General features: G+C 43.3%; 1 protein-coding gene across 5 annotated transcripts in view; it reads right to left on the bottom strand.

Annotated features, from left to right (window-relative positions):
* The window catches only part of scn8ab (sodium channel, voltage gated, type VIII, alpha subunit b), a 47,677-nt gene extending 23,079 nt beyond the window's left edge, over positions 1-24,598 (bottom strand). Inside the window, exons 1-12 of one of the 5 annotated variants that reach the window (XM_069155231.1) lie at positions 24,438-24,598; positions 20,337-20,674; positions 12,829-12,947; positions 11,765-11,854; positions 11,531-11,659; positions 10,369-10,460; positions 6,670-6,891; positions 6,393-6,456; positions 4,914-5,055; positions 3,275-3,481; positions 2,882-3,163; positions 1,369-1,725 (exon numbers count right to left, since the gene is read on the bottom strand). In XM_069155231.1, the coding sequence (XP_069011332.1) occupies positions 1,369-1,725; positions 2,882-3,163; positions 3,275-3,481; positions 4,914-5,055; positions 6,393-6,456; positions 6,670-6,891; positions 10,369-10,460; positions 11,531-11,659; positions 11,765-11,854; positions 12,829-12,947; positions 20,337-20,618 (1,986 nt within the window). In that variant the 5' untranslated portion in view covers positions 20,619-20,674; positions 24,438-24,598. Of the gene's footprint in view, positions 1-1,368; positions 1,726-2,881; positions 3,164-3,274; positions 3,482-4,913; positions 5,056-6,392; positions 6,457-6,669; positions 6,892-10,368; positions 10,461-10,742; positions 10,835-11,530; positions 11,660-11,764; positions 11,855-12,828; positions 12,948-20,336; positions 20,675-24,437 lie in introns of those variants that run through there. The other 4 variants (XM_069155218.1, XM_069155228.1, XM_069155209.1 and 1 more) reach the window with 4 other exon arrangements.
* Between the last annotated feature and the right edge of the window lie 581 nt (positions 24,599-25,179).

Here is a 25,179-nt window from a genome sequence, read left to right as displayed (position 1 = left end):
TGTGCTCAGGTAGAAAGACGTGGTGTCACACTCAAGAGATACCAACTCACAAACAAACAAACAAACAAACAAACAAACAAACAAACAAACGCAGGTTGAAGGCTCATGCTCTGAAGACAGAAGTGACGAACGCTTCGGATCAAATCATCAAGTTACAACGTGCACTTCACCCAGACTGACTAATTTGTTTACTTTAAGCATCTCCTGCATCATTAATAACACATTTCAGATTCATATAGTAAATTCCTAAATAGGTTCCATAATTTAAGACAAATGAAGTGACAACTAGGATCTGAAACCAACTACCTACGTATTTATATTTAGTAAGGGGCCATTTTAAAGGTTCAGTTGTAGGATTTAGGAGGATTTATTGACAGAACTAGTACATAATATTCATAATGATGTTTGTTTTTTATGAATGTGCTATTATCTAGATAGGAAGCAGGTCTCCATCCACAGAGGCTGCCATGTTTCTACAGCAGCCCAGAAGGGACAAACCACCGTAGAGTCTCTTACACACTTGGAAGTGGAGAAATAACAACCTTTAATTGTAGATGCCACTAAATCCTACTTACCGCTCCTTTAAAAACTGCAACTTTTACCTGGCAATTCACTTTTTGATTTTTTTTAAATAATTCCCTTCATTTTGTACCGTTCAGGACATATCTACAATCCCTCATGCAGTGTCATGCACGTCAGGAACAGACGGGGAATTCAAGACTTGGCTGTGACGTCATGCTACATTTCAGTTTCAGAGAGGTCAAAAAAAGGTAGAAGCAGGTAGATGTCGCTAGAGAATAAAAGGGGTCCACCATGCCGGCTAGAATCAGGAGAAATTATTGTTATAGAGAAAAAGGTTCAGATTTGTTGTTGCACCATCCAGGAGCTCAGGAGTGGAAGATAAATAAGGACAAGTAGGGAAGAGAAGAGTGAAAGAAGGAGACAGGAGGAAATAGAAGAGGAGATAAAAGAGGGGTTTTTACTGTAAAAGGTCTTTGCAGATAGAATTATTAGGAAGACTACGGGGGGCTAATCTTATACTGCATCACTGTTAGATATTAATCAGTGGAAATAATAACCATGATGCTGGTAAGGCAGTGAGTTTAGGGAGACTGTTTCAGCTAGTTAGTGCCTTCGAGAGCTGTTACAGAAGAAGCGGTGGAAACAGGGCGTTAGATCAGGATCAGTAAGGTGAAATAATAAAAACAGAATCTGGATATTCAAGGAGAGAAACAGAGAACCTCTGAGTTCAGGGAGAAGAGGAACAAGAGCCAAGGGGGGAGGAGGAGGTTAAGAAGGAGAAGCTGCAGAGACCGGGGCCACCACCATCATGCCTAAACTGTATAGGTGTCCCATGGACGTCCTTACACTGTCATCAGTGGCTGCCTTATCTATTTTCACCTCAGGCAGAAGCCGTCTGCCGGGCCCCGGGCCGATGAGAGACACCACGCCGTTGCAGTCCACCGCGCTGTTCCTCTTCCCTCCAGAGTGGGGCGCCAGCGGGTGGATGCGCGACGAGCCCTGGCTGTAGCCGCTGTAGCTGTTGCGACGGTACGGTATGAACAGGGAGCCCCGGCGGTCCTCGCTCTCCTCCACCGTGCTGTGCTCGTCGTCGGCGAACTCGTTCTCCGAGCCCATGTCCTTGGAGCGGCCTTTGAAGCTGAAGATGCTGCTGCGGCTGTTGTGGCGCGACATGAAGGGAGAACCCGGGATGCTGAGGAGCGACTGAAGGAGGAGAGATGAATGAGGAGAGGGAGAATTAAGGAGGTGTTTTAAAACACAGCAGGAGGGAATAAAAACAGGGCGGATGAGGTGAAGAGGTGGTGAATATACACCGAGAAAAAAAACATGTGAAATCTCTTATTATCTTGTCTTTGAGCAATCACAAGCAAAAGGGAGAGTCGTTAGAAAAAACAGAACAACACAGGTTTCAATACAACCTGACGACCTCACGCACACGTTTGTGTCGTGTACAGATACAGAGGACATCAGTATTTAACCAATGAGCTCACTAATCTAGAAGAAGCACATTTGACGAGGGTATTTTCTCCTTTTGTAACATAAGTACTTCAGCATAAACACGCATGCAGTTAGATCTGAAACAACTAGTTGGTTAAATATCAGCTATTGTAATAATTTTTAATTAAATATTATGATTTGCTGCATTCTTCCAAAACTACATCTCTCATTATTTTCTTTGTATTAGTCTTTATTTTACTTTTTTTATTATTATTTTACAAACCAAATGAATGAAATAATAAAGATAAACAAGCTCATTCATACATAATAAAAATTGGTATTAGTTGCAGCCCTTTTCACATATTTAAAATCTAGCTTCACATCAGCCAGCTGCAACATTAAAAAGCTCCTTATTATTGTTAATAATTTAATGAAGTAATATTAAATAGTATGACACTCTCGGGTAATTTTTCTATATTGAATACTTTCATTTTGTACATTTTGATGTGACAGTTGAACTATTGGAGGTGAAGGGGGCAGCACTGAGAGCAGCAGCAGAGGAGGAGGAAGAGGAGGAGGGAAGCTGCAGAGCAGTTTCAATGAGAACTCCTCCTCCTCACAATATATAGAGCTTCAAACCACACGGAGGGCCGAGCCGAGTCTCCAGCATGTTCCCTGAGCATGGAGCAGAGAGGGGATGCAGCCGGCACCGTGACCCGGTCTTCAAGGTCACGAGGAGCCGCACCCTCCCACGCACACATTCACCTTCCTCAGCAGACGGGAAGAACCCACATCTGATCCGAAAATATCCACAAGCACTATGGCTTCTGTGGAGGAGCGGTTGGTCAGGAACCACCATGCTGAGACCAGATTTACCTTTCTAGCCATCAGACACATCCTCTTATTCTTTTGCTAACTGTACCTGGTTCATGATGGACGTCTTCCTCCCCAGTCGACTTCCCGGGAACCGAATGGTGCTTTTCTTGCTGCCGTCGTCCGACTCGGACTTCACCACCTTCTCGCTGTCTCCCTTCTCCTTCTCCTGCTCTTTCTGACGCCATTTCTTCTTGCGGTTGCGACGCTCTTTGGCGCTCTTGGAGCTCAGTTTGGAGACCTCGGAGGAGCTGCGGGACAGGTGCCCCCCTCCTTCATCCTCTAACGCGGCCTCCGACACCGTGCCGGCAGACGTCGCCATGGCAGCAGCCTGAGAGGGGGAAAAAAAAAAGGACACTTGATAAATATTTTTGTTTAAATTGTCAAATGTGTGTGTGTGTGTGTGTGTGTGTGTGTGTGTGTGTGTGTGTGTGTGACTGACTTGTGTCTCCTCCTGCTGCCTCTTGAGCTGGTCCAGCATGGCCTTGAATTCAGCCTCTTTTTGCTCCGCCTCCTCGATGGTGGCCTGGTTCTGCTCCTCATAAGCCATGGCCACCACAGCCAGGATGAGATTCACCAGGTAGAAGGAGCCCACGAAGATGACCAGCACGAAGAAGATCATGTAGGTCTTCCCTGCGGCTCGGAGAGTCTAACAGCAAAAATACAGACAAAGAAGTGAGAATGAATCAGAGATTTAACTCCTAAATAAAGTTTTAAACACACATATTGTCTTATTGATAACATATAAATGGAATACTCTTTATCATACAAGCAAAACAAAAATAGGTTTAGAGCGCAAATTTATTGCACTGCAATCAAAAATCAAGTTTATAAGTAAAAATATATGAAACGAGAATAAAATTATTCGGTCTGCAAATAAAATTTGCTTTTATAGTTTTGCTAGTTTTGGTCACAAACAAACAAAACTGTAAAAGCTAATTTTTTTGCAATTCAAATAGTTTTATTTCTAGTTCCCATTTTTTTCTTTGCTGGCATAATAAAGACACAAAAACACCTCCATACGCTCCCCATGTCCAGTAACTATGAAGGCCCATTGTAAGGTAACACACCCTCTTGAATTATTCTCTATACACATAATTATGAATACAAAATTACATTTCTATGAATAGATGCCTCTAAATTCTAAACACTGAACCTTTAATGCTTCACATACATGTCACAGGGACTGTATGTACACAGTGTGTATAAATTCAAGCCTTTCTCCAGGAAAACCTGAACATCATGGGTCTCATGTTTGGTAACATTTATTCACATAGCTGAGTTCCACCCAAACCAGCTGAATCAGCTTCTTTTATGTGAACCGTAACAAATTAATACTCAACCAGTAGCTCGCAAGTTACTGGCTGAAGAACCCAGATCGAGACAGAAACAATGCCTCACACACACATAAACAATAACAACAACAACAACAACAGTGACTGGCCTATTTGCCAAATCTATTGGTGGCAGTGCCGGACCACAGGAAGAGGAAAGAAATGGCAGCGCACAGGATCTTAGTGAAGTTTAACATGGCACATAATGGTGCACTCGTTATAAACAGTGCTTTCCACTTGCAGGTATTATAAGAGGTTACAAACAGTGAGAGGGTTAAAGAGGGCCCAGCTGAACTACTGGTTCAGTGGCAAAGAGTATGACTCATTTAAAGGTCATTTTATAAATATTTAATTGTATTAAATGCTTCAGGACTAATTGAAAACAACCAGAGACATTCTTCAGAAATCTTCACTGCATGAGGGAAGACAAAAAACCCTCGTGGCTCGTCACACTCTCAGCTACAGCCTTTCTGATCAGCTGTCCTTCCTTCCTTCCTTTCTATTCAGAGGGCAAATGAAATGAGGGAGGGGGGGTGCACTTTTGCTGATTCATCCAGGTACTGAGCTGATGATGTGTATTATTTTTTTTATGATGAAGTGAGGGCAAAATCATTCATAGTGCTTATTGGGTGGGTAGTAACGATGGGCTCTAAAACAAAGTGGAAGAAGGTTCAAAGATCCAGAAACATTTAGTCCTGATTGTTGCTTCATTTATGGGTCAGTTAGTTGACGATGATGATGATTTACCAGCATGTACAGATTTTCCCAGAAGTCTTGGGTCATGAGGCGGAAGAGGGTGAGGAAAGCCCATCCGAAGCTGTCGAAGCTGGTGTAACCGTAGTTTGGGTTCCTTCCAGCCTTCATGCATGTAAAACCCTCCGGACATCGTCTGAAAGAAACACACAGCGACACACAACCTGTAAATAGTTGGCAGTATATTCATCACTACCATAGCAACTGGCCTGCACTTTAAAATGCTTTATTCTATATTTTAACTCTATTCTATTTTATTAATGTTTTTTTTCTTATGTTTATTTCTTTTAAATGTTCATTTATATCTGTTTTTATGTGAAACACTGCAGCTGTAAAACACTTTGAGCTGCTTTTCTTGCATGAAAGGTGCAATACAGAAAAAGATTATTATTATTATTATTATTATTATTATTAACAACAGGATCATGAAACTAAGCTCACAAAAATGATTGCATGCTTTTTGTTGTTGTTTACTGCTACGAGTAGGATACTGATATGATTTACTTTAATATTTCATGACCTTTTGAAAGGAGAGAAAGTCTGGCCTGTGAAATATGAATATCTGTTTGACCGCATTTGTATGTGAGTGTACTAGCTGCTTGCTGCTAAGAGGTTTTGACAATTAACCAGCTACAACGGGGGCTGACATGAGGGAGGGACCGGCCGAAGGGCCACCGAAGCACATCTTTCTCAAAGCCTAATAGGGCAGCGCCTGAAAAACGCACGCCGACAACTCAAAGGAGGAGCTGCCGAGGTCGCAAAGATTCACACAGGAGTGGCGGATTAGAGTTCGTTCACGGAGACCTGGCTGTTCTGTGGCGGCATCACAGAACGATGCAGGAGGGAAGCAAGAACCACAGACTGGATATAAAAGAGTTCGTAGCTTCCTGCTCTGAAAAATGGTTCCAATGCATTAGTATCTTCAGCTGCAATACCAGCGAGTGCCACTAGAGGTCGTCTCCAAAAAGCCTCCGGCTCCATAGACTCCCATTTAACTTCTCTATTCAAATACAAAGTCAATAAAATGTCTCCAGCAGTTATCTTGGTGTTGTTAGCTAAAGTCACTCCTTCTTATTAGTTTTCTAATATCTGTCATTAATTAGAAAGCAGGCCAAAAAAAAGTTATGTTTTTGGGGGCGTGCCTGTTTGATTGACAGGCCTGTCTGCCTGAACCTGACTGCAGGTTACAGCTATCGGTGGGCAGGACGAAGTATCGTCAGGTTTCCAATCAGATCAGTCAGATCCACCGCTGGCTCCTCCCCCAGCTCGTCCAAATATGGTTACTCTGAACTAGCAAGATGACGACGGTCAAAATCCGAACTCGAGGCTTCATAACGGCCGTTCACGAACCGACGGGTGACGTCACTGCTGGTTGCCGCTTGCTCAAAATGTGCGCAATAACCACAGAAAAGTAGGAAACACCTGCTGGAAACATAGAATAATTATAATATTCAGATTTAGTGAGTGACTTACCCCGAGTCTGAACTGTTTCCACACAGAAGCGCATCAAGCTGATTAGGGAGGAAGTAGAAATTAGCTGTGAAAAAAACAAAAACAGAAGAGTCACATTAGGCTCTGGGAAAAAATGTGTGTTAGTCAATGTTTTTGTTGATATTTAACATCTGAAAGGTGGAAAAATGAGGAATGTCTCAGAAAAGGAAGCAGAGAGATACCAAGGTGAACACACTTTATGTCCCATTCATCCTGTCATTTGTAACTCGATCAATCAGCTGCCAAAGTAATTACTCACAGTCGTTCATGATGTATTCATTCCAGTCAAAACCCCGGCTGCCGTTTGACAGGTACCGGTCGGTCATGTTGATTGGCCAGATTACACACTTCTGGCGCAGGTTCCCCATGAAGAGCTGCAGGCCGATGAGAGCGAAGACGCTGAGACAGAAGACGGTCAGGATCATCACGTCCGACAGCTTCTTCACCGACTGGATCAGAGCACCTACGATGGTCTTCAGGCCTGTCGATCAGTATCACAATAAACACACATTCACACACACACAAAGGGTGCATCAAAGCACAGACGTGAAAACAGGTGAGCTCAAAGACACACACATTTCAATGTATGCACGAACACACACACACACACACACACACACACACACACACACACACACACACACACACACACACACACACACACACACACACACACAAACACACACACAGATAGACACAAGTGAAATGTCTGGCAATGTTTTTGGACAGAACAACTGCAGAAGCTGGGTTCAGTTTTTAAAGCTGACTCAAGTCACGCACACAAAGAAAGTTAAAATTAGGTAATGTATATTTAACCCTGTGCTGTGTAGGCTCTTACATAAATCTAAACTTGGCAGGCTTCAGGATGATTTTTTTTTCAGCACCTACGCTGCCTCAACACCACAAACTGACTTTCAGTGTGTATTCAGTCCCTCACAGTATCAAACCACTGTACGGCTTCTTGTTGCTGCTCTGGATGAAAATATTTTATTTAAATTAATCAGATATTCGTGGGTATTTTTGCACTGGATCTATTGTTTAAGCACCTCACAGCACACAAATTGTTTAAATGAAAAAAACGATGAATAGATAAAACGGTTCTAGTCACCGCTGCGATATGAGTCGGTGTGTTGGTGGGTTGAATTCTCCGATATCAAAACTTAAATAATGTAAGCATGGTACAATAACAGTCCGGGTGGTCTAGTAAGGTAATAAAAAGAAAGTGTAGCCAATGCGCGGTGTAGGTGTGTGGGTGTGTTTGGGGGGGGGGGGCTTAATATCTCCAGTTTGTGCAGGTAACAAATTCTGCAGCTCAGATGCAGAAGAACATGTTGTCCTGCTTCTCCTCGTCTCCTGGGAGCAGAAACCCTGTCTCCTTTTTTACTGTGCTAATTTTCTGGCTGTTGACTTCCATTGTTTCTCTTTAAACTCATGTTGTTCGCCTTTAAGCTGCTCGTAACTTAACTTGAAATGGTAAGTACTTTTCAAAATAAGAGAATTATCGAATATAAAAAATTAAAAAAAAACCTGGAGGTTTGATACAAGGTAATTTATGAAATACAGCTGTACAGGTGTGGATGTACAACAGCCAGATGTGAGTTTTTCTGCTGTCTTACTGCTGGCCTGCTCTTGCATCATCAGGTGATTGATTAATATTATTACAATATTATTGAAGTGGCTTTTTAAGATTAGAAATAGCAAACAAAAGGCCCTGAACACCTATTTAGCAAATCAGCTACTTTCTATAAATGACGGACTTTCTATAAAAGTGGACACCGATGCCAAAGTGCCTTAAACTGCAACACCATGAAGGCTTTTTGGAGCTGAACCCTAGTGACCCTCGGTGGTATTGCACTTTACGGCACTTCCGCATTGGCCTCACTTTTTCGAAACTACGTCTACTTTTACGGATTCAACACACCACACCGTCCAGATGAACTAGAGATAAAGCTCAGCAGAGATATGACTGTTAATAACTAATATTTAACGATGCGTTTATTAGGTTTGATATTGCTTATTTCTTTGGACCTATCAAATGTCATGTAAAACATGTTTTCTGAGGTTTTCAAAAAAGATATAACACTACAAAGATTTATGCAAACAGCTTAGCAGAAACTTGCCCAAACTGCAGTCCTAAAATCAAAAATGTTGGTGGGATTGACTCATTGAATGCAGTTTTTTATCTGTATTGTTATCAAAAAGAGATGAAATTCTGCAGTATTTATAGTGCATGTACAGTATTTAGTAGATGTGCTAACAGCACACTGATTCCACTACGACATTAAAAGTGAACCACAGATATAGAAATCACACACTTTCTTTTGAAGGACACATAACATCACAACAATAACTGAGGCCGTATGGGATGTTTCCATCAGAAAGACGACATTTCCATTTTCATATTTTCACATAAATTATACAAACCTAAAGAAATTTAAAAAAGCTGCATCATCTGAAGCATTTTCCACTGAGGAAGCGACAGACAGCTGAATTCAGGATGTGTTTGGAAAATTGGGGGATTTACAACGTGGGATTTCTATTTACGTTCACTCTTTGCGTCCGTCGATGGGAAACATCCCTGAATAACTTCAGTTATTAATGAAACAGCATCCAACAAATCAACAGCAGCACCACGAGCAGCACACAGAACCAGGCTCATTTAAAGGAAGCGGGAGGTCAAGAGGAGGAAGAGAAGACAGGCGAGGAAGAGTTGGGGTGGGGGGGATGCAATGAGAGGTGGCATGCAGGTCATTTAAACGCCAAGGCTGAAGGAGTTGACTGCGTCAGCATCACCCGTCTAAACCGTGATGATGACCTTGCATTAAACTGAAGAGCCGTTCCCATCCCAGGCATCCCTCTGCCCCAGTTTAACAGTTCTGGGTGAGCCCGCGGGCCGGTGGAGCGCTGCATGTTGGAGGGTGAGCTTACTGTACTGTAGGGCAGCGTGCGTAAGTGTCTGTATAATTACTTTACAAGCATTTAGAGTGGATCCAATGCATAAGAAAACGTATAAACTGTGTTGTTTTCATTAAATGTTATGTGATATACATACAGTACAGTGCAAAAGGTTTTAGGCACTACATTTATATATTTATAACAGCACCAGCTCTCGTGCGTTTTCAAGGTACTTGGCAGGTACGTTGCATCTTGTAGAACTCGTTCTTGGATTTCGACGATGCTGAGATCACGACTCTGTGGAGCACAAACCTTCTGCTGCAGGACTCCTTGTCCTTCATATCATGGATATTAACTCTGGTTGTATGTTTGGGGCTTTTTTATTAAGCCTCAGAACGAATATGTCACCTTCACTGATGAATATAAAACTCTAAAGTGCCTAAAACAGCTGCACAGTACTATACATCTACTTCATTATGATATTCACTAATTATCATGTTTTCCTTTCACTCCCAGGATGGACAAAGATCTTCAAACAAGAAACCAAAAAAATATCTGGAGCCTGAATCAAATAAGAAAAAAAAAGAAAAAAAAAGAATCGCCTCTTGAAGCCAAACTTGTAAAAGCATGTGTCTCAAAGCTTCATGCAGCATCAGTGTGTCGTCAGCGTAGGCTTGGCAGTCTTAGGGACTTCATTAGTCTTCAAAAACACAAAGGCAGCGTCGTTAATTGTCAGAATTCAGATCAATGTATGAAATAAAACTGAAACCAGATGTGCAAAGATAAACATATTTATTCAAAAAATTTGGAGGTGAATTTTGATTTCATTTTGGGTAGAAATGCATCTTAATGCGGTATAACATTCATGCTGTGACCTGACGACTGCCAGTAGACTGCTAAGCCTATCAAAAATGTATTGCTACCATTTTTGATTGTCATAAAACAAAACAAAAATAAAGTTCTGAACCATCTTGGTTTACAAATAAATATGTTACAGTAAAAGAAAATAAAGGTGCGAATAGATCATGTGAACTCAGCCTTAGTGTTTAAATGGGAGTCTCACCTGGAATGACAGAAATAGTTTTCAATGCTCGGAGAACCCTGAACGTTCTCAGCGCCGAGACATTCCCAAGGTCCACAAACTCTGTTACATATCTGCAACAAGGTAGGATGACACAGAGAACAGAACCCCATGACACACAACACACACGGTAACAACACGCACACGCACACGCACGCATGTACGCGCAAGAGCACGACACCACCAGCACCACCAGCACCACCACCACCGACGACCAGGAGGGGAGGAAGAACACCTGTCCGACCAGTGGGGAGAGAACGAAGGAGGAAGAGGAAGAGGGACTGGAACAAAACCACACCTAACATCAACCCCCGTGACTCGCCCGCCCGCCCGCACAAACACCTGGACCGTCTTACCTGGGATAACTGAAATTGTTTTCAAAGCCCTCAGAACCCTGAACGTACGCAGGGCTGACACATTGCCTAGGTTTACAAACTCTGTTATATACCTGCAAGGTGGATCAGATACAGTTACTCAGCAGCCGTCCCCAACACAGGAGAGGAAGAACACACTTGTTACAGAATATTTCCAAAAAGGTGTCAACAGGGTGGGATGGACTGATGAGGACTGAAGGTGCTGCAGGTGGATTTCCTTAAACCAGAGCGTCTCCAACCGACCAGCTACCGGCTGCTTAAATATGTGCCTGTGTGTCGAGTATCAATTTGCTATTGTCTACATAAAAGAGGCTTATTCAGCTGGTTTGGGTGGAGCTCAGCTATGTGAATTTCGTTTTGTCAAAGTAGCTCTCGGAGGTAAAAAGGTTGGAGACCTCTGCTTTGCATGATTTTCAAATTACATTTTTTTTTCTAATAACTGTAATAATGGCACTGGCGTGTATCAGAAGTCAGGGATCCGGCATACCTCATCTGAATGCAGCCTTTAATAATGTGATAAGTTACAGCTGTGATTGAATAGCCAGGATGTCGTGTGTCTCCCGGGGCTTATTAATCAATCATTTCTATCCAAATGCTGTGATTTACGTGGTTTATAGATTGTGTTGAAATCTTTCTGGTTTTGTATTTTAATTGTTGTAGTTTTTGCCCTTTTTTTCACATTTAACCACAGTTGTTTGATATAAGTGATGTAATTATTCATGTATTTAATGCTTTTATTATTAATAATGATAATAAACATGTGTACTTACGCCATTGAAATCACCATGAAGTCCAGCCAGTTCCATGGGTCTCTGAGAAAGGTGAACCCATCGATAGCAAAACCTCGAGCAACAATTTTTGTGAGTGACTCAAACGTATAGATACCTGTGAAGGCATACCTTAGAAAAAAGAAGAGAGACAGGAAAGAGAGAGAGTAAAGAAACAGTGACAGGTGCATGAAATGAGGATATTATTGCTGAGAAGACAAAGGGGTGTGTACTTACTCTACTTGTTTGGACCACTCTGGCGGGTCACTAAATGTCATGAATATACAGTTGGTCAAAATCGTACACATGATGATCATGCTGAATAACGTGGGCGGAGTCAAGGAAGGTTTGAACAGTGCAGCATGTAACACATCAGACATTCAGACATATATATACAACAAGTGGTTCCAAACCAAGAAATTTGATTGGTCAGCCCATCACTAGAAAAATATCACTCCGCCGTCTCCATGGCAACATTGCAATGACCTGCGCCGGATCAAACGCCAGGGGGCGACAATACTGATATAAAATGGATCCTTTTGTTGTCAACAATGCTATTAAGTTAATAAATCTTTAACATTTTTGATTTATATTTCAAAGGTAACTTAGACAATACCAAAAGTGAGTGACACGGCGCTACTATCTTCAAAATACATGTTTCCATGGATATCTTTGCTCATCCGATATCTTTGCTCATCCGATATCTTTGTTCCAACCAGACTGAGCTAGCTGAGCAGTTTAGTGTTTCTATGTTCTGTATTTATTCAGTTGGAGACTAGAAATCCTCTCTGTTGCTAGGTGGTTGCTAAGGGTCGGCCTATTTCCTGGAGTAGTAAACATTACATACTTTACATGAGAGTCGACTCATGACGGGACTGATTGTTTTCCAGTTAATAGTCATATCCCATTTATTGCCATGGAAACGGAGGTTGCAGAAAAAGAAAAAGGTTTATATTTTGAGAGCGAAGCGCCCCACAATATGAATACATCTTAATTACATGTCATATTTAATTACTTGTATAATAATACAATATAATATGTATAATATTACACAAGAAGGTGTGCTTAAACTTCATTAATTGGCAAATCAAAGCACACCGTCTTGTGTATTATTGCTTAATTTTAAAACAATAATTGAAAGAAAAACATTAATAGAGAAGAAGATTTCGTGCTTGTAGTACATTAGCTTAATTTACCATTTACTGACCACTTAGACGACAGGCAGACAAATATCAAAATAAAACACTGCATCTGGAGGAATTCACTTTAAAACACAGACAACGAGTCCCTTGAAAGGATATGAATGTATCAAAATCTTAATAGCTATTCGCCTAAGTAGATTAAAAGGGCTTAAGATGTACATGGAGGGCGTGGCACTGAAGCGGAAGAGAGTTTTCCCTTGGTTTAGGACTATAAATGTCTGTGAAGAGAGACAGAGAGACAGAGAGAGACAGTTAGACACATATTTTAGCAGGATGCTACATATCATGGAGTACATGCTCTGAAATCAGCTGCTGCTATCTTCCATTGAAGCAGGAGGAGCTGACCGAGCTCACCTCTGAGTCACGGGCAGCTCCTGCATCGGTTTCCTCTCGAGCTACACAGCTGATTGTCACATTACAGGTGAGACCGGGATCCATTTCAAGACGGCATTTTGATGTCATATTACCCATTTTGACGTGTTCACAATGTAATCGATGCAAAGCGTGCATGATAAAAACAGTGTAGTAAAAAGGCATAGGAAGGGGAACAGGATGTTTCACTCCGCTGACATCACTCTGTCTGTGGCCGGTCACCCCGGGAACCGGGACTGCACCTCCACCCCGGCCACCTCCTCTTGGAGCTGCCTCGGAGGCAGCAGACAGGCGAGGGAGGGAGGGGGGGGGGGGGGGGGGGGGGCTCTCCTCCTCCTCGTCGTGGCCAAACGACTCTCTTCATCCCAAGTTTAAAGCTCTTACTGGAAGGGAACCGCAAATGCTGTCATCGATCAGGGCAGATCTGCTGACTCTCAGGCTCTCAACAACCACTCCCCACCCATAAACAGCACCGGGCCAAGTGGGGCCGGGCAACCGGGGCGAGGCAGCAGTGCGTGTTTGTTGGTGTGTACCTGTGTGTGACTTTGTGTATTTTTTTGTGCCCCGGTTTCGTGTGGGGTCAGAGTGAGAAGTACAAGCACCACTTGCAGACAAACGGGCCGCTGGGATACTTTGCATTTGCAGCTTTTCTGTTTTCTACCTGCAGTCTTTGCAGTTTGAAGTTGACATTTTACAAAGTTGGATGAGAATCTGCGAGATGTGACTATGTACACAGCGAGGGTGTTTCTCCTCGTTCACCACAACTGCTCCTGCATATTTATGACACCGACAATGTCAGCTGCCATATTTACAGAAAATATATGATGCTCTGTGGTAAAGCAGCACTGAACAGACAATAAGAAAACTAATAATTTGTGCTCAACTTTAAATGATAAACAGTCTGTGGATCTGGTTAAATGGAGTTTAAAGCTTCTGCGAACTGGAATAAAAATGACTTGTCCAGTTTACATTTACGTAATAACAATCAGAATACACTGACAACAGACGCATTGGTCTTTAGTATTCATATGACACCTGTAACTAGGTAAACACACACCACCACACTGTGGTTGGCAGCACGGGAAACACTGGAAAGAGACAGGGAGGGCACCCAAAGTGTCCCGAGACAAGAGGTGTCCTGAAATCTAATTAAATTAAAAATAGCGTCCACGGTCTGGGGAAAGACAAAATGTATTCTCTGCATCAGAAGACTCTCTCCTCTCCCTCCCTTCTTCCTTTCTGCCTACTGAGCATCTGCACGCCTTCAAATATCCTCTCACAATTTTTACTGTCACACGGATAGATTAAAAAAAAAGTATTATCTCCTTAATGAGCACTATCAAAGCAGGAAAACACAGCAGCTCCGGTTGGGTCCAAAGGGTGAATCTCACTCAGGGGTCAAAGGAGGGGTTTTGCTGATCAGGCAAAAAAAAAAAAAAGAATGGAAGGAGTGATTGTAAAATGAGTAATATCTCGTTAGCAGTCAACAAACGCCCAGCATGCATACTGGGATTGTGCTCCATATTAATATAAAAAGTCCTGTGGATCTTAAACACGTAGTCATGAAGACCGTGTTATAGAGACCTCCTGCTTTGTCCTGGTTGACTTTAAACTCCAATGTAGGTCATCATCTGACTACATTTGGAAATTCACACGTTAAAGACTTAATTCAGTGGCAGAAAAAGCTTCAGTTGCTCAATGAGAAAAAATGTTTTTGCTGCTGACTCAAACTTGGCAACTTGGCATGATGACAACAACGGATGCAAATGTCAGGCAATTTCCTTAATTGATCATCTGCCACCTTATTCGATAATCAATGAATCACTGAACCTTATAAATACTAAATAAATGGTTTCTCTCAATGAAAAGCCACATTTTTTTTAATCACACAATTTAAATTAGGAACTGAATACAAACCGGTGCACTCTTTAAAAAATGTAAAAGACAGAACAGAATGTGTAATTTTACTGGAGGACAGATGAGACTAAACATGGAGGACACGCAACAAAGACTAAACCACCGTGTCAATAACAAATGGCTGTGCCCTTTTCATCCCGACACCGAGCAGGAAAACAAACCACTGAGCTCCGATCTCCGTCTGACAACACCTCAGTCTTACTTTTAGGAAAAGGAGAGGGGCGATGTGGTCGGAGATTTATCACAATGAGGAAGTTTACTAACTGGGATTCATTGCTGGGGAAAAAACAACAACTCCAATACAGCTGAAAGGAGGAATGACATGAGAGGAAGAAGCTGCAGCAAACTGGGAAAAAAAAAAAGACGACTCAGACCTCCAGCATCATCGTAAGCAGCAGTTATCATAAATCCAATCGCTGACAACACCCACACAATGTCCGGATGTAAACACCATGCTGCTGGGTGAGACCGTCTGAATTGCCTGAAGTTATTCACTGACAGATTAATCATGAATTTTCTCAGTTTAATCAACTGATAAACTCTGAAAAGTATTAATTCGTCATCCTTAAATTAAAAGGTTTTTTGCTTATCAACAATAGCAGACAGGAACCAAACAAAACACTGTATATGAGGCACACAATCCTGCACACACAGTGCATGAAGATACTGCACATAAACACTGCTCTACCGACATAATCATACAGATAAATACACACAAATGAATACACAACTCAGTGGATGAAGCTTCACTGTATTAAACCATATTTGCTGCAAAGCTGTAGAAATACTGTAAATTCTCTACACAGCATTAAAGAAGGAGGAACATGTGCAGGAATCAGGAGGCAGACTGCAGCTGCAAGGATAGTGTGTGTCTGTGTGTGTGTGTGTGTGTGTGTGTGTGTGTGTGTGTGTGTGTGTGTGTGTGTGTGTGTGTGTGTGTGTGTGTGTGTGTGTGTGTGTGAGGGGGAGGAACAGTGGAGCGAGGATACAGAGAGGGGGCTTGCAGGGGTACGGGACAGCAGCAAAGAGAGCCGACGAGCAAAGAGAGAGACGGAGGGGGAGACGGAGGGAGAGTGATGCAGAACAGAAAGGCCGAGAGCTGCAGAGAGGAGAGAGCCAAACCTGAGATGGATGGGTGGATGGAGGGAGGAGTGGAGACGGGCAGGCATGCAGCAGAGAGGAAGAAGAGGGATCAGAGGAAGGAAAATAACAAGAGAGTAAATCAGGAGGAAGGGGCATCGTGTTTCTCTGAAAACATCCCGGGACCTCAGACACAGACTTCACAGAGCCGACGGTGGATTTAACCCTTGTAATCTGACATATTAGGAGATGGCAGTAAAATTAAAGATCAAAAGAGGAGTTTGTTAATTGATTAAACAATGTTTTATCAATTTATGTTTTCGAAGAGTTGCTGCCATCGTCGGCAAAACATTTGCTTCTATCCACTGTCTCCTTTGTGGATTTTCTTTTGCGTTTCATATTATTTTAGGGTTCTTAAAGGCAAGTATGTCTTTTGCAAAACCAAAAAATGGTCAAAAGCAAAAACAGACATTGTAAATATCCACCATCACCCGGATTTTAGCTTGTCCTGAAACAAGTAGGACTGAAGGCATAAAAAAGATCTAAGTTTGTGGTAAACCTGCACACATCTCATGAGGGGCTTTACTTTATTCGTCTTAATATTTGGAAATATAACTCATGTAATGTGGAGTGAGAGCCACACTTGTATGACTGCAATCAATAAATGAGTCATCCCATTTTTTACCTGGATGCTGTTCTTGGTAAAAAAAAAAAAAAAAAACACACACACACTTTCTACCTCTCACACCACCCTCTCTCTTTATAAACCAACCCAGCAGTGACAGCACACTTACCCCACCCCCTCCCCCTCCCGCCCTCATCCACCCGCACCACCTCCACACCCCACCCCTTCCTCACTCAGCCCAGTGCAGGAGGATGCTGTGTCATCAGAGACTGAGGACTCAGACGGAGCACTAAAGCAGCCGGGGCCTCGCTCTAATTTACTACACCCTGAAAGAAAGAAAACGGCAGAGAGGAGGCAGCGGAAGGGGAGAGGGGAAAAAAGTAATGGACGGAGGGGTGTGTGTGTGTGGGGGGGGGGGGCAATAGGGACATAACGTAATGGTGTGTATGATGCTACATGCTGAGACCCAGAGGCTGCTGCGAGCTCCCTTCAGTAGCTGCGAGCTCCCTTCAGTAGCTGCGAGCTCCCTTCAGTAGCTGCTGCCCTGCAGAAGCCTGCACAGAAACCACCGCATACTGCTGTTACACAACGGCCCCAAAAAGGAAGCATTCAGGGAGAAGCTGCAGCTTTTGGCTCTGATAAATCGTCTTTTTTCTTTATACTGTACAACCGGTTTGAGAGGAATCCTCCTGACTTGTGTTTCTGTGAACATCGAAAACACCCCTCTAAAAAAAATCTATCCATCTATCCCGTCCTACTTTCCCCGTACGACTACAGCAGCTCCACCGCTGCCTAATCACATCAGACATTTGAAAAGCCCAGGCAGTCCTCTCCCCATCACAGGGGAAAACAAGAACTGCAACGCTGCATTTCTCTTCCTCACCACTGCCCTCTCTTCCTCTCTTTTATGCATGAGTGCTGTGATCAGGTTTCCTGCAGCTGACGGTAACACACACACACACACACACACACACACACACACACACACACACACACACACACACACACAGAGACGCACTCATTGACATACAGTGCAATGGTGAGCGATTGGATGACTGTCGGTCGAGTAGAGGAGACGAGGTGAGGGTGCAGACCGACGAGGGAGGACGGGCGCTAATGAGGAAACGGAGGAACTTCCTCAGGTGATAAAGGACAAATGGATCAGCGGATTATGAAACATGATTGACATGAATGATGGAAACATGGTGAGGTCGCTAGTTAGCACATCTTGACTAAGCAGAACGAAGCTGTATTGATAAATGCAGGAACACGTGAAGTAGTGGCCTCATAGTTGTCGAGCTGGCAGTCTAAAATCCAAGAGGAATGTGCTCTTTAGCAAGGCACTAAACCCCAGCGGCACCAGTGAAGGTGCTCAGAGGACAGGAAATAAAAGACATGTTGTGATGTTTCTACGGGATGTTGTCCAAACGTATGTTGGCACAGAAATCCTCCAGAAATGATCAAATATCAGAAAGTTGTTATGTTGTTTTTTTAAACCAGCTGATTGAATCATACTGGCACAAAATTACAGTCCAAAAAAAACATCTAGAAACAAAATATATTTTGTTGATGAACCATCTCTTGGTTTGGGTTGTAACTCTGTCACGTGTTAATGCAAATGAAATCATATTTAACAACGTTTTCTTGTATCAGCGTGAGAAAAACAGTCAAGATTATGGGTTGACTTTATTATTACATTATTATTCTAAAAACAACAATCTACAGCCTTTTAATATTTGAAGTACATTGAATATTTTAGCAAACAGCAGACGAGTAGAGATAAGATGTTAATCAGGCTTTTAAGTTCGAGGTCCGAATGTAAAGCCGATGTTTTAAAGAAAACAGCAGAATTTATTTATGTATTTATTAGGAGGCTCATTGAGGAGATCTCTGAACATTAACAACGGTTTCATGTTTTGTTTGTGCTCGTTGCATTTCTTCCTACATAAACTGTAAGGAACATTTTTAACAGTGTTTGCTGAACTCATCTGGGTGACCTTTCACCTACATTTATGTAACTGAGCCTGAGCTGCTTGGCTGTTATGCTAATTCTGTTTTCCATACATAAAATCCAGCAGCTTTAGCACGTCTAACAACCAGCGCTGTTCTGCTGTGACATTTTGTTATGTCATGTCCTAAAATAAACTACTCAAATTGTCCTCAACACTTTAACTTTTCATATTTCATATATCAGCTATGCATCAATTATCCCAACCCAATATTCTTATTTGTATTATTTTCTTCATGTGCCCAGATATCCCATGTCAACACGCCGTCATGCTGCCTGAGCCAAGACGCTGACAGCTCTCCTTTAACGACCAAAGTTCGCCGCCACCGAGGAAAGTGCGGAGATGTTTCTCAGAAGTTTGCGCCGAGCAATAAGCAGAGTTGGAAAGGATAATGAGACACGAATGGAACCCTTCCTGTGGCCACCGCTGAACTCGGCCTGCGGATGATCAATAGATCACAAAAAGGCACACGCACTTGATCGTTCCATCCGCCCTGCGAGCGAGTGCTGCTCGCCCAGATTGCCGTTCCTGCTGACTGGGCTTCTTGCTTCTATCGAAGCCACAGATTCTCTTACACATTATCGCCGCCGCCACACAGGAGACGAGCCGCCCCACAGTCCACACCTAAACACACCAGCTGAAGGCACCACAGCTCTTCTCTCCACTTCCTGTTCCCGTCGACCTCGTCTCTAATCCACCAGAAACACTTCCCAACAGGGGATCTGTGTTTGTCTTCTGCACCCGTTATCACACCGATTCGGAATCTGACTTCAGTTCGATGCGTAAACAATTTGAAGTGAGAAATCACAACAACATCCTAAATAACGGGAAATATTGAAGGAGCACTGATACGACCTTCAGCGCTGATATGAACAACATTTTTCGAGACACAAAACTATATTTGGGCTAATTATATGTAACATATGCAGTGAGGAACAATACTCGCAGTGTTTCTACAAACTGCAAAAATACGGTACAATTATCAGTAAAATTGTTGCTCTGCAGCCCTGATAAAGGTAAACACTGTCCTCTCCTCCCATCTTCCCTTATGAAAGTGTGTTTGGGCACATGAAGAATCCAGTTAGCATTAGCATAGCATATAAACATAAATTTGCCTTTCCCTCTGGCGGTCACATCATCTGTATCAGACATTAACACACATAATGAATTAACCGCTGCAGAAAGCTGCATCCCACAGCAGCCCTGCAGGAGGAGGAGCTCCGTCCTTCCTCAGCTGGGCTTCGCTTGTCCAGGTGTAGTACAATACAAAACAAAATCAAAAACAAAATCACAGGCCTTTTTACAATCTGAATGTGCAGCCTGATAATGCAGCAAGTGGCTGCAGAGGATGAAAAGTACTAAAAAGCTCTCAAATGCCTCAAGGTCATCTTTGCTATTGTGGTAGTGAAAACAGCCGCTTTCATTTTAGGTGAGAGCCGGATGTGTGAATTTCTACCGACGAGCGTGACGTGGTCAGCTCACTTCCACCAGAGAGAAACTCTTCTTCTAACTGTATGTAGACGACACCGGACACATGCAGTGTTTGTTGTTTTAAATGTAGGCGTGAGACCTGGATGCTGCGGTGGATCTGTGTGACCACTCACTTTTTTGTTCAAATAGAAGGGGTCCAGATCCTCCAGCGGTGTGGCCGACATTCCTCTAGGAACGTCGCCGTAGATGTACGGCAGGCCCTTCCCGGCCTCCAGGTCGCGGTTGGGTTTGGGATCATTGTCGTCAGATGTGTCGCGGTGACTACTGTCCGATCTCGGCTTGGGCGGCTTTTTGTTCTTCTCTTCGTTGATGCGCTTCTCGATATTAGCGAGAGACTCCGGGGTGAACTTCTTGAAGCTGTCAGGTCCTGGGGGTGCAATAAGAGGCGCGGCCATGTTTTCATCCTGCAGCTATTTCCTCTTTATTTGTTTTCCATCCCAGACATCCAGCTCTGAGAGTGAAGAGAGGGACACAGAGTGATAAAGAGGGAGAAGAGTGAGACGAGGCTCCGAGCAGACGAGAAAGACATCGCGAAAAGAAAAAGAAAAACAGGATAACCGAAGTTGGAATCTTTTAAAAGTTGTTTTTTTTTCACGTCATTTTGTCATCAATAACCCTGAAGTGGACATCTTTATATTCTAGACCGGTCGGTTTGCATCCTGTTTTCAGGTACAGTGATGCTTAAGAACCTCACAGATGGAACTCTGCAAGAGAAAGCAAACCAAGCAAAATAAAGCTGGAAAGGTGCAAACATTTGGAACATGGGCCAGTCGGCACTATTTCTGCTCCTTCCATCACCCTTAATGACTACAGCACTGATCCTGTGTGCCCAAAAAGCTAAACTCCGGCACCCTGCAGCACACAGACAGCATTAAATTCCTCTTTACTCTCACCTCCATGACCCCAAAAACTTCCCACAGCAACGAGACGTGTCGGGTTCTCTCCCCTCAGATGATTGGCTGTTCATCCCAACAGGTTTCTCACAATATTCCCTTTGTATGCAGCATTTAGAGTCATGATTTCCCTTTTAAACATCCGTGTGCATCTGTGTGAGACGGCCTGTAGTGTGAATTGCCGGTAGCACTGCTGATCTCACTGGAGCAGACATCCGAGGTCTGCAGTGCTACGCAGCTCTCAGCTAATTGTTTGGATATGGAAACAATGAGCGATGGCTGAGTCCAAATAGTTCTCACCGAAAAGTACTCACAGGCTCATACGAACGACTTCTACCCCGAGAGGCCCGGACAATCCACCTCACGGGAGTAAAGTTAGGCTAATATGCTAAACAGGAAGTTAATAAGTCTGTATATGATGCATTATCTGAATTATCTGAGTCACGTGACCTATCAGCTGACTTTAGGTGAAGGCAGGGTGCACCGAGGACAAGTCCCCAGTGCTGGGTGGGGTTTAATGCATGATAACACTTCTCAATGATGCAGTGAACAAACAGCATGTTGATCTGAGTCTGAAACACATTTCCTCCGACTAGAAATGGCGTCAGTTTGTGTTGTTTCTTCTCTCTTACGAAGCCCTTCCACCTGCTCCTGCTCCCAGTCTGGAGGCTTTACATCCCACCATCCGGACCAAAACAATGACCTTGCATTGCAACTGATTAATCATTATTTTTCTAAATAACTGCTGAACCGTCTCACCAGGACAGTCTTAAAATTATGGCTGGATTTTGGTGGAAATTATTCAAAGCTCTGGGGCTGTGAGTCATTCTTTAAACAGTGAGGTTATAACAACATCATCAGCGGCATCTCTCCAGGCTCACTCCTGCTGTTTGATACAGTCAAATCACAGAAGAATTACACACTGTGCGCAACATTCAGAGAAACAAAGGCAAGGGTACAGACCTGGAAATGTATGTTTTCAAAAAATCCAGAGGCAGAGAAGGATCCAGTAATTCAGTATCTTCGAGAAAAAAAAAAGAAGAAGCTCTAATTCAAGAAAGCCAGCCACGGCACAACCTCCAAGTCTCCTTCCACCAGAGCTACATCAATTCATCAGTCAAGGTGATTCAAACCGGGATGCAATAAGCATGACCAGCCGTGCCTGGACACTTTACACACAACGCCGGGACAGTCCTAAAAACAGGCAGCCAAACTGGCAGGGGGATGGAGGGGGGGGGGGGGGGGGGGGGGAGAGAGAGAGAAAGAGAAAGAGAGAGAGAGAGAGAGAGAGAGAGACTGCCGGAAATGTTGCAGGTGTTTGCTGGAGGATTTTCTATATCCACTAACTCACCGGGTCATATGAGACACATCGTATAAAATGCAACAACCTGCCTGACATTTTTTTTTTTTTTTTTTAAAGCCTGCTCAGGTCCCTCTTACATCATTTATAGTGAATTCCTTTTAGCGCAAAGCTACAGCCGGCACGACGAGCGCGCAGCTCCGCGCCGGTCTGCGTTAAATCCGTGATGAGTTTCAGAGAAACGGATGGATGGAGGAGAAAACTAACAACTCCCGACAGCATCGAGAGAGAAAAAAAATCTGCTTTTCACTGTCCTGTTCGGCAGCTGTGACGCCGCGTCCTCTGTACGAAGGAGAGACATCCAAACGCCAAAAAAAAAAAAAAAAAATCCTTTTCCTGTGCTCTGTGCGCTCTGATGATGACCTGACAGCTGATGGAGCTAACTGGACACCGCGGGGGAGACGTTGTGCTGGCGGGGGGAGGGGGGAGGAGGAAGAGGTGGAGGCTACTGGGCACTTGCATCAGAGTCACATGGGTCGGTGGCCAACTTCATCCTTCATTTCCTGCAGCGATGTCTTAATGTCTGTCACTGTCATCTAGGTTCAGATCTACCGGTGAGGACAGGTGAGCTGAGAAAAATGAACGGGGCTGCCCAATATTAAAGGGGCCTCACATAACCCCTTCATATCCTGCACGAGAGGACGCCTCACTTCTTCGCGCCTTGAGCTGAGTCAATCTAAAGTTTATGACGAAATTTTAATGAGTTATGATAATCCACTTTAACCCCTTTTTTCTCCTCATGGGAAAAAGAGGGAGAAATTATGGGCCATCGGGCTGCCCAAAGAGATGCAGAACACCTCCTCCTAAATCCTGGAGAACTTCCTCCCTTTGTGATGAAGACCACTGGCTCCTCTTCACACTGTCTGCCTCATCGTGTAGCTGATATTCACTGACTGAGGCCCGGATAAAGTCCACTGTTTCACACCGAGGCGCACCGTTCTTCTCTAGGGCCAAAGCCTAAAATACTGCAGTGTGGTTTATTGCTGCTACGGGCTCCAACTAACTAGTAGGTCAGTTGAATTGCACAAGTCCTGACAACTCATCTCCGACCTGAGCTCAAAACAGCATCAGCACAATTTCACATCATAAAAAAGTGAAATGATTTACAGTAAATAAGAGGAGAGAGGAGGTACGGCGGCCTTGATGCTACACCACACCCGTATATAGATATAATACCCAGACGACACAGATCCACAGAGTCCTTGTGATGCAGCTTTTTTTTTTTTTTTTTTTTTTTTTTAACATGGTGGGTAAATTTGGTGTTTTTCAACGGTTGAGACTGCGTTAAAAAAAAATAAAAAAATAAAAAGAACCGGAAAAAGGTGCCGCGGTCCCTTCTGAGGACTGCCAAACTAAAGACGCACCTTCCTCCTCACGCAATACTGTCTCCAAAGAGACTGCCAGAGGGAGGGGGGAAGGGGAGTGGGGCAGAGGTGGATGAGGAGGGGGGGCGGGGGGGTAAAACTATCACACTTACAAAATAATGGAAGAGAGAAAATTGCGACCCAAAAATGGTTCCCACTGCAAGCCTCACAATATTCAGTCGGAGCACAGCGGCCGGTTCGCGTCGGCACTCCGAGAAGTTTGACGTGATCTCACTTGTATAATGCGTATATATTTCACATTCTGACACAGTGAAATGTCATTCCATCCAGCGGCAGGCCAACTCCCCAAATACCCCGCCGTCTCCCTGCTGCTCCCCACAGCACGTCGCATCACACACAATCGCGTTTATGCCCTTTTTCTAAAAAAAAATAAAAAAATAAAAAAAATCCCGTTTTTTCCGACTTGTAACCGACGCCCGGCGAACATGTTTGTGTGCATGTACTGGCGAGGAGGAAGATGCTGAGGAGAGGGACCGCTCTGCGGCACTGGGATGCAGTCAGTCGACAAAAGTGGGACCGAGCTCCATCCCGCGACAAAAAATACCAGACAAAGCAGGAAACAGATTGTCTACTTACTTTTTCTCGCCTTAACAGAAATCCAGACAGCTGTCAGTGAACTGCAGATGTAGAAAAGACCCGGGAGTAACTGCGGCTGTCGCCATATTGTTGCTGCTATCTTCCTTCCCAGTGCGTGCGGCTACCCTGCATAATTGATGACTCTCAGCAAATTGTTAGGGAGTGTCGGTAAATGCCTTTAGTTTCAATAACGGACAACAGACCGCAGCATCGTAAGCATAAAAAAAAAAACACTGTTCAGTGTTCATGTAACAACAGTCACTGATGGTCTGGTTGAGGCTGGTATTGCAATTGGCAACATATTTGTTTTCATTTTGATTTCTAAGAAAAAATAAAATGTGCATGTGTCCAAGTGTGTCATTACATATACAATTAAGATTTAACCTGGAAGTTACAGGACACATTCAAGACAAGTCTGAGCTTGTAATGACAGTTTTTATAACCTTTAAAACACAATGGATGGCAACTAAACACACACTCTTGACCCATTTTTAAATTAGAGGTTTGAAATTGGTTTGAAAATAAAGTTTCATATGAAATATGTGACATTTTGACTTGTAAATAACCAAAAAACAAACCAGGAAATCAGTTTTGTTAGTCAGGTGTGACCAAAACACTAAATTCTGAGATAAAACCAACGACCCTGATGGTTTCATAACTCAGATTTGTTCAGTTTAGTATCTCACACTAAAAAAAAAAAAAAAAAAAAAAAAAAAAAAATCACATCACATCACATCACTAA

Source organism: Embiotoca jacksoni, unplaced genomic scaffold (genome assembly GCF_022577435.1).
Source record: "Embiotoca jacksoni isolate LCO1_2020_lvr unplaced genomic scaffold, fEmbJac1.0.p SCAF_1, whole genome shotgun sequence".
Lineage (NCBI taxonomy): Eukaryota > Metazoa > Chordata > Actinopteri > Embiotocidae > Embiotoca > Embiotoca jacksoni.
Note: the sequence above shows the minus strand (reverse complement) of the source record. Positions and strands in the feature narration are given on the sequence as shown.